Below are 12384 nucleotides of genomic sequence, written 5' to 3'. Positions count from 1 at the left end.
ATATAAGTCAGAGAATTTGTGTAATTGTTTTTGGAATTTTTTGTCTATTTTGAATCTGTGCCATGGTTTATTACATCTATCCTCCCTCCCTCCCCTTTCTCTCCCTCCCTCCCTCCTTCCCTCCCTTTTCCCTCCTTCCCTCCCTCCCTCCCTCTCTCCCTTCTTTCCTTCCTTCCTTCCTTCCTCCTTTCTTCCTTCTTCTCTCTCTTTCTTTCTTTCATACAGGGGCTCAAAATTTTAGATTATCCTGCTTCAGATCCCAGTGCTGGAATCACAGGTGTGCACCACCATGCCTATCTTATAAGTGTTGAACTGATGAATCAGTAGCCAGTAAGTACTTCAAGAGGGAGGTGGGTCTCAGCTTTTATTCAATTCAAGCTAGAACTTTGATTCCCAATTTGGTGCTGCCTCATACGTATGGACAACCTTGGATGGGTTACTGTGTGTCTCTGCACCTTGGTCTCCGCACCTGGGTAATGGGGTATGTCTAGCAGGGTTATGGTGGACAGTAATGGAGTTCCAGTGGGAAAGCACACAGGAGCCTGGTTTTCCTTGGCTGCGGGCAACTTAATTTTCTGGTCACTGTGTGAGACCTTAGCACAGGGCAGAGACTCAAATCTACTTAACCTGGGTAGTCAGAAGGTAGAGTAGGACCCGTGAGGGAGATGGATTTCCAGTCTCGGAAAAGCCAGCATTTCCTCCTTTGGTAGCTGGAGGTGGGGGCGGGTACCATGTCCTGGGAGATAACCGACAGTCTGCACCCCATCACACAAGAGGTCACTGCCTCTGCCAGCGCCCACGAGGGGCGTGGGAAGTGCGCGTGCACCCCGGACATGTGGGTGCAAGCGCGAGCCGAGGCCAGCGGGCGTCCCCGCCAGGCCCCAGCCTGCAGGCCGGGGTGCGGGCGCGGGGGAAGGGCGCGCCGGGGTGGCGGGCCTCGGGCTCCGGCGGCAGCGCGCGCCACCGCCGGCAGGGGGCGCCGCGAGACCGCGGAACGCTCGGCCGGGCCTGACGTCAGCGCCCCGCTAGCTCGGGCTCCCGCTCTGGACTCGGCGCCAGTCCTGCTCCGCGCCGCGCCGCTCCGCTCCGGCTCCAGCTCGCCTCGGGCTCGGCTGGGGCTCCGGCGGCGGCGGCGGCGGCCTCCCCCCAGCCCCCGTCCATACCCCCGCTCAGCGCCGGGGCCCGGGGGGCAGGCGGCGGTACCCTCGTCATGGCCCGCGCCCAGGCGCTGGTCCTGGCGCTCACCTTCCAGCTCTGCGCTCCGGAGACCGAGACTCCGGCAGGTAAGCGCGCGGGTCCGAGCCGGCTTTGCCCCGCGAGGCCGTGTCGTAGCTCGGAAGAAAGTGTGAGTGTGGGGTCGCCGCGCGGCGCGAGCGTGCTCCCGTGGGCGCCCGGGGGCCTGCGAGTGTGGCGTGTCCGTAGTTGGGGGTGCGAGGAGGTGTGTGTGTGTGTGTGTGTGTGTGCGTGTGCGGTGCCCGCGCGTCGGGGTGGAGGTGGTGTGCCTCGAGGCGCACGCAGGGCGCGCGCCGTCGGGTGTGCGTGCGGCCGAGTGGGCTGTGTGTCTGCGTGTGTGTCTCTGAGTTTGGTTGTGTGACCGGAGTTGGATCTGCTAAAATATGTTGAGTCTGTTGGCGTTTTTGTGTGCCGGAGCCGGGAGTGCTGTGAAGTGTGTGTGCGTGTGCGCGCGTGCCCGGAGTGCGGACCCTGGGACGCGTGCGTGGTGTGTGTGTGCTTGTGAGATCCCCGTACGTGTGCCGGCGTGGGAATGGGTCCGGAACGTGTGTGTGTGCCCAGGCGCGCGGTGTGTACGTGTGGGAGTGTCTGAGGAGTGTGGTGCGCGCTGTGTGTGCGCCGAGTGTGCAAGAGGAGCGGGTGTGAGTGTGCGAGGGTGGTGTGCGCTTGGGCCGGGGTCCAGTGTGCACGGGGCCCGGGGGGGGGTGGGGGGAGAGGTGGACGACGACGGCGGGTCGTGTGTACACGCGCCTGTGAATGCGTGTGCACGCGCGTGTGCACGCCGGGCAGGAACAAGTGGTCGCGGCGGCGCCCCGGGGTGGCTCGGGCCTGCGGGAGCGAGCGGCCCGCGGCCGCCGACTCCGACATGTCGGGGCTGTTTGTTGTTTCTCAAGTTCGCCGCGGCGCTGGCGGGAGGCTGATCCGAGGCGGCGCCGGGCGCGCGGGGCGGGCGGAGGGGAGGGGAGGGCCGCGGAGGGGAGGGGGACGGGGGAGGGGGAGGGGGCTGGGGCGCGGGGCCCGCAGCCCCCACCCCCGCCGCGGCGCGCGGCTCCCCCGGGACGCTCGCTCCGCAACTTTGTGCGGCCTCCGGGCCGCCGCCGTGCGCCTCGGCGTGTGTGTGTGCGCGCGCTCGTGTGCACACGTAGGTGCCTCCACGCTGCACCCGCGGGGTGATCGCGCACTCCGGGTGTGTGTTTCGGAGCCTGACATCGTTTGGGGTGTGCGCGATCGCGGTTATCCACGGCCCGCGCCCGGGAATCCGCGCGCGCGTCGGAGTGTGTGTGCTGCGGGCCGTGTGTCCTGCGTGTTTGTGCGTGCGTGTCCCGGAGGCCCCCACTGAGGCCTGGGCCGCAGGCCACGGCCCCCTCCGGCCGCGCCGTGCGGGCCTCGGTGCCGGCCTCGCCCGGGGCCTCCCCTTCTCCCCGCCGCGCCGAGGAACCCGGAGACGCCCCCTCCTCCCCCCAGCCCCCGGGGGAACCAAAGCCGAGATCCGCGCGGGCCTCCGAGAGACCGACACCTTCTGGTCGCTGACCACCGGCCTCCCGGGGTCGAGTTCACCGCCCCGCCCCCGGTGGGCGTCTCAGGCCCGGGCTCTCGCGGCGGCTTCAGGTTTTCTTAGCTGCTCGCCGGGTGCTTGATCTGCAGCTCCGGGGGCCACCGGGCCCTGCTTCAGCTTTGATCCCCTGGTTCTAAGAGACTTCCCCCACCCCCCCACCGTCCCCTCCCCGACTGTGCCGCCCCTCCCCGCCCCAAGATGAACCCCCCAGGGCGCTCCACCCCTCACTCCTACCCCTGTGACTGCCACCTGGATTCCCAGAACATACACGGGGCCCAATTCTGGCCGCCTGGGGACTGTTTAGAACCCAGGCCTCAGTGTCTCATCTGCCCCAGGGCCTCGATGATGGTAGTGTGTGGTATATTAAAGTAAGGCTCTGTTCGGGAGGGGTCCTGGAACAAAGATGTGTTGGAAGATTGTTATAGAATAGCCTGAGAGGTCAGTTCAGCATCCCGGTGGGGGGCCATGTGTGATATCTCCCCGCTGGGCAAACCTGGCCGTGATTTATTTCATTGTGCTGGGCTCATTCTGTTCTTTCAGCGTCTGGAGTTGTGGACAGCAGGAATGAGGGAGAGGTGCCCAGTGGTTTCAGGTTGGGCAATAAGGACTTGTCAGGGCAACCTGCCCTTCTCCTCTGGACTGGTGGAGGGGGCTTGGCAGGAAGTGGGAAAGTGGCCAAAGTGGGGTGCAGAGCTCCTGGTGCACCTTTTGTGCAGTTTAGGTGGCAGGGGCAGGCTGGGGTGGTACCTGGCTTGCTGGGGGGCATGTTAGCATCCTTCCACGCATGGTCTCCCCAGGGGAATGGGCTTGTGGGCTGTGTGAGCAGCATTACCCGGGTGCTCTCCTCCCCCACCCTTCCCTTAACCTCCTCAGTCCACCACCTTAACATTCTCCTCATGTCTCCCCGTGTCTCCTTTTGTCTACCTTTCACCTGCAAAAAGAAAGGTGCCAGGCTCTTCCCTGTACTCTGTGTGTGTGTGTGTGTGCGTGTGTGCCTGGGCAGTCTGCCTGCCAGTACTGGGGCTTGGACTCAGGGCCATGCACTCTTGCTCAACTTTGCTCACAACTCATCCTCTACCACTGGAGCCACACCTCCATTCTGACTTTTTACTGATTAATTGGAGATGGAACCTTGAAGACTTTTCTGCCTGGGTTGTCATTGAATTATGAGTCTCCTCGCCTCAGCCTCTTGAGTAGTTAGGATTACAGGCATGAACCACGAGGGCTGGGCTCACATCCATGTTTGAAACCTTGGATTCAAACCCTTTGCAAATTTCTTGTTGGCTTCAGGGTTCTTTCCCCTTGGTCCTGTCACATGCTCTAGCTCCTGCCTGTCTGTCCCGCCCTGTGTTGTTTTTCCATCCTGTGATCTGGCCAGCCTGACTCATTCACCAGTAGCTCCCAAACATTTACAACCACCATTTTCTCTCTGTCTTTGTTCAAGCTGTGCTTCCTTCCTGGGACTCTACATATCCAACTCTTCACACACAGTGGCTGCCACTTGTTTATTCCCAGCTTAGAAACCGCTTCCTCCCTGAAGCCTTCCTTGGTTGTTCTCTGCCGTAGCTCAGGAGGGAAGTGGAGGGTTGGTGGTATTTTTATACAGCATCATAATGACAGTTTATTAGTCCTGTCTCTCTTACCAGGCTGTGAGGACAGAGACTCGGCACCTCTGAATTCTTAGTGGCAAACAGACACGAGGCCTCAACTACCTATTCTAAGCAAATAAAAATGGCTTGAAAGAAGCTAATAGGGTCACATTTAGAGCTGGAGACGCCAGGTGGGGGCGCACAGACTCCACTGATGCTAGAGATGAAAGGAATAGCTTTTCCCTCCAAGAATCTGGAAAATTCTGCCGGGGGTTGGCGTTCTGTTGAGAAGTGTTTTGTGGAAGCTAGGAGGTGAGGAGTTTCACTCTTGGGCAGAGACAGGAGGGGTCAGGTCTCCTGCAGGCCGGGTGGGGGGGGCCCTCCCCGCCAGCTCCTGCACTGCCTTTCCCCTGTCCCCTGCCTCCCCCAGCATCTGGCTGACCCACTCCCTTGCCAGCCCTTTGTGATGAGGCCTGGGCCGTTAGTCCCAACGGTCAGTCTGAGCGTCAGTCTGAGGGGGAGGAGGGAAAAGGGGAGAGGGGGAAGGAGGGGAGGGGGGAGGGAGGGTCTTGTGTTTAGACCTTCTCTCAGTGTTGGGAAGGGCAGGAAGGCCACATCTGGAGGGAGGAGGAGAGCTGAGTCCTGAGGGGGCCCTTGCAGGTGGAGTTGGGGGGGCCTGGGGGAGGTGCGTGTGCTCACGCCAGTGTAAGGGAGGGCTCTGGTCTGTCTCCAGTGGTGATTGAAAGGCTCTACCTGCACTTTTCAGGACAGCGTCTCCTCAGTCTCAGGGGTGGATTCCCACGAGATGATTATGTTTCAACTTGGGGTGGGGGAGAGGGAGGCCAAGGGGAGATGGAGTAGCTGAATGAAGGGGAAGGGGAAGAATGCAGTGAAGAATTCATTGTATACATCACAGAATTGAGAAAAATAAGGGGAGGGGTGGGTTGAAAGAGAGTGAAGATATTGAAGGGGACAGATCATGAAGCTTTCTATACATAAACTGATTTGTTAAATGGCAAAAAATTCAATCCATACCCTAAAAATGAAGAAAAGCGAGGGAAGGGGTGGGTGGGGAGGGGTGGCTGAGGTTGTTGAAAGGGGTGACATTGAGCAAGACATGCCGTATTCATCAACTGCTTTGTTGAATGGCAACTCCTTCGTATAACTGCTTAAAGATAATAAAAATCTTCAAAAAAAAAAAAGAGAAGAAAGTGATCTCTCAGTTACACAGGCCAAGTGGTTGTGTGTGTGTGTGTGTGTGTGTGTGTGTGTGTGTGTGTGTGTGTGTGTGTACGCATACAGGCATAGGTGTAGTACCAGGACTGGGGCTTGAAATCAGGGCCTCCTGCTCTTATTTGGCTTTTACCTCAGAAGGCTGGTACTCTACCAATTGAGCCACACTCTAGGCTTTTTGCAGGTTAATTGGAAGTAAGAGTCACATAGATTTATTTTCTGCTCTCAGATCGCAGCCTCCTAAGTATTTCAGGATTACAGGCCGGAGCCACTAGTACCCAGCTCACACACAAGGCAGGTTTGAAGTGGTCAGGATTCACTTGTTGCTGGTGGCTGTCTGTGGTCATGCTGGTCAGTGCGGGCAGAGGCCATTCTCACGGCAAGTCCTAGGGACTGTGTTGTGTAGGGGGCTGGGGACCCCAGCAGCTATAATATGGCCTGGGCTCCCCTGGGAGTGGAACTGATGGTGGGAGGCCATCACCCAGTGGCTCTTAGAGAAGGTTTCTGTATCTCTCCCTCCCCTCACACCTTCTTATTCCTTGCCTGGACCCACCGTTCTGTTATCAGAATGGCCTGTCATCGAGTGACTCAGGAGGTCCTGAGCAGGTTGCCAGGGTGCAGACTCCAGCACCTAGCATGGGTGAAAACTGATAGGAAGAAAGGCTGCTTAGAACCAGGAGATGGTGGCTCATGCCTTTAATCTCACCTACTCAGGAAGCTGAGATCTGAGGATCACTGTTCAAAGCCAACCTAGGTAGGGAAGTCCTTGAGATTCTTATCTCCAGTTACACACACACACACACACACACACACACACACACACACACACACACACACGCACACACTTGGGAATTGGGGGTTGCTGAGGTTGGGAGCTTGAGGAAGAAACTGGGAGAAGGATGGAGTTGGGGTAGTGGGGTAGTATGTCATTGAGGGCATCTAGTAGGTAAGTTCTCAGCTGAGGTTGGGGTGACAGCTGTGGGCTGGGCGGTACTGTTGGTGGCAACTGTGAGGACAGGGACAGCTGGTGGTAAGGAGACAGCTGGTGGGGGAGCAGCAGGGTTGGGACAGATGACAGGATAGGTGACTCTTGGCTGAGAGTTGAAAGTGTGTTGTCCAGAACATGCATATGTTTATGTGTATGCATGAGGGTCTGTGTGTATGTGTGTGTAAGTATGTGTCTGTGCCTAGAGTGTGGTGTCTTATCAAGTATGGGCTCCCAGCCTCACCCCTCCTAGCTGTGTGACACTGTTCCCATTTGGGAAAGGTGGGTGGAGGTAGAGCATACTGCATGGGGCTGTTGTGAGGACTGATTTATGTATATTTAGTCTTCAACAGGTCCTGGCACATTGTAAGCATGTAAATGATAACTGTTCTCAAATGAGTGTGTGTGTGTGTGTGTGTGTGTGTGTGTGTGTGTGTGTGTGTGTGCATGTGTGCGCAGCCCCTCACCCCCCAATGCATGTGCAGGCCTGCCTCCTGGGTGCTAGGAAAGTTTGTTCACATTTTCTGATGAAATCCAGGCTTTGGAAGAGTTGTCACCAGAGGGAGGTGGGAAAGGGGTGACCAGCCAGGTTCATTAGGCCTGGATCTCTTCTCTCTCTCTCCTTTCCCCCCTACTCCTCCCATTATCTAGTCTCCTGTGCTAGGCTCTAGTCCAATAGGTCTCTCTCTATGTCTCCTCTCTCCTACCCTATAGTGCTCTGCTCTGCCCTGGGCCACGGGCCAGGAACATGCTTTAGTTGTCCAAATTCAGATTTCCAGCAGACTCTGAATTCATTGTTTGCCTGCCAGCATGCTGGGGGCCTGGGTCACATATAAATACCTGGACAGTACTTCAGTTCTGCACTGCCTGCCCCGCCAGTGACTGTGGCTGTGACTGGATGGGTAGAAGCCCACTGTGGAGGAAGCTTGGTCTACATCCCACATTATCTGTGTATCATGGCCCTGGCCTACTTGGGATATGTGCCCTGTGGGGTTCCTGGGCCCCGCATCCCTGCCCCAGATGCCTGCGGGGATTCTGCTTGGATTTGGGTGTGTGTCTCTCCTGAGTTTCTGTGCATTCCTTCTCTGCATTGTTCCATTGCTCTGCTCCTCTGTCCTGAAATTGCCCTGCTACTTACCTCTTGGCAGCTCTGTGTGTTTGTGTGTGTGTGTGTGTGTGTGTGTGTGTGTGTGTGTGTGTGTGTGTGTGTGTGTGGTTGGCATGGGGCTTGAATTCAGGGCTTGGGCTCTGTCCCTGAGCTTTTGTGCTTAGGGCTAGTGCTCTACCCCTTGAGCCATCGTAGCTCCACTTCCAGCTTTTTAAGGTAGTTAATTGGAGATAAGAGTCTCATGGACTTCCTTGCCTAGGCTAGCTTTGAACAGTGATCTTTGGATCTCAGCTTCCTGAGTAGCCAGGGATACAGGTGTGAGCCACCAGCGCCCGGCTTGGGCAGCTCTCTTCTGTGCCTGGGAGGGTGTATTTTCCTGGGTTTCTGGACAGAACCCCTCACACTGCACTGTGCCCAAGACCTGCACGTGCTGTCTCCAGCCACCTTGCTTGGGTGCAGCGCAAAGCATTTCTGTGCACTTTGCACCATCTTGTTGGGTGGTAGGCATTGCATGCCTCTTGGCCTTGTGTGCCATCTTTGTATTGTGCTGCTTTTTGCCAGTAGGCCTCCGCACTGCCACGGCATACATACGCTTCTGTTTCTAGGCACAGCTCATCTGCATTTCCCTGCTGCATGTAATGGACATGGGCAACTTTGCCTGTGAAGCCACTCTGAGTACTGCACACACATCGCACCTCACCTCACTGTGTGCCACCTGGCTCAGTTCATCGCTGCGCCTCAGCTGGCGTCCTCTAAGGCAGCTGAGGTAACACGTGGATCATTCCGCTTCCCTGGTTTTCTGTTGACAGCAGGGATGGGGGCCACAGTTTTGTATGGAATGCCTTCACCACAGAACCTCTCTGTTCCACATTGCACCCAGCTCAGGGAATCCCTACCTCCTCTGTAGCTTGGGGCCACCAGCTACGCTTTGGGAGAGGCATGGGTTTTTCTGGGCAGCACCACAGTATCCAGCATCGCATCTGTGTGCACTGCTCAGGGCCTCTGCCTTTGGGATGTGTGCGCTCTACTGGATTTCTAGACCCAGAGCTCCTGAACTAAATCTGCTGTTCCACAGCCCCTCTTCTCTGTATGGTTACACTCCCTCCCTCTTTCTACTTCCTTTCAGGACTGCATTGAGTGCTCACGACTAGGTTGAGACACCTCAACAGTTGGGTTCTGTACCATGCCATTTGACTCTAGATCCTTTGGTGTGCCTGGACCAGGTACCTTCTTTCTGAGGATTCATGCTGTTCCTGCTCTGTGTTGGGCCTGGTGCCAGTGTTTGGAGAGGGAGAAAGTCTAGGGGAGCTCACCACCTGCCTTCCCACCATGGGGCGTGTGTTGTATTCCTGCTTTACTGGGCTGCAGCCACAGTGGATGTGACTCTTCCACACTGCATCAGGCCCCTGTCAGCTCTATCATGCCATCCCTACCTCCACGCTGGGGGCTGTGTGTTCTATTCCCTCCTCCATCAAATACTGGACTTTGGGTCTGTACAGTGTGAAGCTGCTGCTCTGCTCCCTGAGCCCACCATATCCTGGCCCTCTCCAACAGTGCCTGTGCGGGCTTGTATATACCCCATGCCCCTCTGCTCTGCACTGTGGCCTTACGTGATACAACTTCGGCTCCACAGGGGATCTGCAAGCTCTCTGCCCACTGTAATTTCCTACTGCCAGACTCTAGTCATCCCTGAACCTCTGGATGACACCCAGTTTGGTCCTGTGCCTTCCCGGATACCGCCAGCTCTCCTGCTAAGTCTAGGCTTCCTGGTGCATATTGGTCAAGGAAATGGTTGAGTGGCCTGCTACAGTTGGCTCCCTTTCATCCTCACTGGAGATGGAAGGACGTTGGCATGGCTCCTGCAGTGGTGCCAGCTTAGTTGTCTCTGCCTGTGGCCTTGTGCTGGGAGATGAGCATCTTGCTGCCAGTCCTTCTGGGCTTAGTTGCCCATTGGCCACTCAGGGCTGTGGTGGACAGCTCAGGGAGCCCAGGCCTCCCTCTGGATGTGCCATTATGGGGTTGCAAATGGGTTCCCCTGGCCAGGGTTGGGCCTGGGCCTGGTGTTGTGGGAGATGCCAGTTCCTGAATTTGCAATCTGTTGGGAGAAGTTTTGTTTCTCCTGGGGCCACCCTTGGGAACTGGATGTTTTATTGACACACCAAAGGGAGTGAAAAAAACCTCATTGCAAACAGGCTCTGTTTACCCAGGCTTTTCAGAAAACACAGGTGGAGGCTGCAAGCACCCTGAGGTAGAGGGTCGGTGCCTGTTTGGAGTGAAGAAGGTTTGGTGCATGATACTTGTGGTGCACATACAACGTGGGTGAGAGCGTGCATACACAGACAACCCCTCCCAGTTCCCCACACGCACCCACCTCCCGCTTAGGCCCATGCTCCTCACAGAGGATGCGCATATACTCTATTCCCACGTGTAATCCACTCCCCTCCTGGGACACCCACACCATGTCCACCTCTCCCCCAGCACCTCTGCCTTCTCCAGCTATTCTTATTTTATTGCTAAGGAGATAGCAGCTCTGAGAGGGCAAGTCACCTCTCCCAGGTCACATAGGGACTTAGGGAGCAGCGGGAATCAAAGCTGGGTCTCCTGCCTGAAGGACAGTGTCCTGTCACGCTTAGGCCACCTATGCCAGTATATACATGCTCCTCTCTCTTACGGAAACAGATCCCCTCTGGCGCTCCTCCAGAGATTGCTGTCCCCAACATCACCCCTTACCCAGTCCTGAGCTCAGTGGTATGGACAAACTATCCCCCTACCCTTTACCAAATTGTGGTTGACGGTTGTCCTGGCAACCGCCTGGGCCAGATTGGGCAGATTAGCTGAGGAATGTGGCTGGGCCAGTTTGAGCTGGGGCTGGGGGAGCACTGGGGTCCTGGGTTGATTCAGCCCATGCTCTCAGGGAGACCTCCACAGAGATGGGGATCCAAGGAGAGGCCCTGTCGTTCCCTTCTTTTCAGCCTCATTTAGACTGTGTTCCCAAGGCTTAGATTAGGCTGGGGACAGGGAGTATGGGTGTGTGTGCTCATTTGTATGTGTGTGTAATCATTTGTGTGTGTGTGTGTGTGTGTGTGTGTGTGTGTGTGTTGTACTTTTCTCTGAGTGTGAGAGGAATATATTTTTCCAGGATGGGGACTTGAGGTCCCTTTCCTTATTTCCTTGCAAGTCCTGACATTTGACTCCAGACTCCTTGGTGGCATGGTCCCCAGCTTCCTTCTGATTCTCTTGCACTTAGGCCCTAACCATGGCTTCTAGGATGTATCCCTCATCAGAGCTCAGGCACTCCCCTGCTCAGACACTTACTGTGGCCCCAAATTCAAAATGAGGCACTAAAACCCCTCCATGATTGGGCCTGAGCCTCTACCCCCTCCATTTCCCCAGTGCTTCAGCCAGTCTGGCTCTTCACTGCCTTCTTTTGCTCTGGCTGCCCTCTGCCTCAGATGCCTCTACTGGTGGGAGCCCCAAAGGCTCAGTCCAGATGCAGCCTCCTGCAGGCACCCTCCTCATTCCACCCACCCTCCCCTACTTTTCTTTGCAGCCTCCCCCCCTTCTCCCTCCCTTTATATCCTTGCCTCTTTCTTCCCTACTATGTTTCATTTCCTCTCCTTCCCTCAGACTGGGAGGTCCCTGAGGGCAAGGCGGAGTCTTAATTATCTCTGTGCCTCTAACAATGCCAGTCTGGAAGGAAACTGCCAGCGTGAAAATGGAATTAACACACAAGACCAACAGTATATCAAGGCTTTATTTTGTTAGTGCCTAGTCTCCTGGGATCAAGACAAGTGGCGTAAATCTGAGATTCAGCACACTGAAGCTGTGTGGCTTTGGGCAAGCAGCTGCATGTATCTGAGTCGGTTTCCAGCTGCAAAATAGAAATAATAGTCACGAATTTGCTGAAGTTATCTGCCCACAAGACATCAGGGTGGTAGTTGGCGCCCCCTGGTGGTAGTGTTGGTGCATGCACGTCAGTGCCCATGTGGTTCAGGGGGATTCCAGGATGCTACCCTGTCTCTGAACCCTAAATCAGATTTAGTTCTTCCCAAGCTTGCAGCCTCCAGCAAGATTTGGACTGGAACTTGGCTTTGGGACTCCTAGCCCCTGAGCCACTTAGGCTCTCTCCCCAGAGCAGACTATTCCCACCCCTGTGGGAGCTGGAGAGCAGGTAGGGGCTGAGCTCTCCTTAGGGGGTTGGATATAGCTTCAGACCCCGAGCTAGGAGAGTCATAGGTCAGGAAGAATGTTTTGGCTATTGGTCACTGTTGATGGGGTCAATCAGCCTGTGTGGTCTCCTGGGCTGTGGTCAGATATAGGGGTCATCTAGTGGACAAAGTGTCTCTCTGTTCAAGGTCATCTGGTGGCCATTTTGGGGGAAGTCATTTTAGGGTCCTCTGGGTGAGACTGAGGTCACTGTAGCCAGGAAAATAAACTAGGAGTCACTTTGGCTGAGGTCAGTCTGTCTGGGGGTCAATCTGGGAGTTACTCTGATAGAAGAGATGGTCTAGAGTTGTTCCAAGCAGAGCCATCAGTCTGGCTGTCAGTCTGAGAAGGATTGGAGTTGTATCAGGCCAGATGCCTGGTTCAGGATGGACAAGAAGAAGCTAAGGAGCTGGCATCCCCAGGCCAACCAGAGTCCCGGCAAGGGTTCCTGGGATAGTGGCTTTGTTATTTTATT

The 12384-nt window shown here is 56.2% G+C and overlaps 1 protein-coding gene across 7 annotated transcripts in view; it reads left to right on the top strand.

Annotated features, from left to right (window-relative positions):
- The first annotated feature begins 1189 nt into the window (after nt 1-1189).
- The window catches only part of Ptpru (protein tyrosine phosphatase receptor type U), a 68700-nt gene continuing 57505 nt past the window's right edge, over nt 1190-12384 (top strand). For 6 of the 7 annotated variants that reach the window (XM_070037444.1, XM_070037443.1, XM_070037442.1 and 3 more), the window contains exon 1: nt 1190-1283. In XM_070037444.1, coding sequence (XP_069893545.1) covers nt 1211-1283 — 73 coding nt within the window. In that variant the 5' untranslated portion in view covers nt 1190-1210. Of the gene's footprint in view, nt 1284-3204; nt 3227-12384 lie in introns of those variants that run through there. The other variant, XM_070037445.1, reaches the window with a different exon arrangement.

This window comes from Dipodomys merriami, unplaced genomic scaffold (assembly GCF_024711535.1).
Source record: "Dipodomys merriami isolate MVZ:Mamm:240054 unplaced genomic scaffold, mDipMer1.0.p SCAF_28, whole genome shotgun sequence".
NCBI lineage: Eukaryota > Metazoa > Chordata > Mammalia > Rodentia > Heteromyidae > Dipodomys > Dipodomys merriami.
Note: the sequence above shows the minus strand (reverse complement) of the source record. Positions and strands in the feature narration are given on the sequence as shown.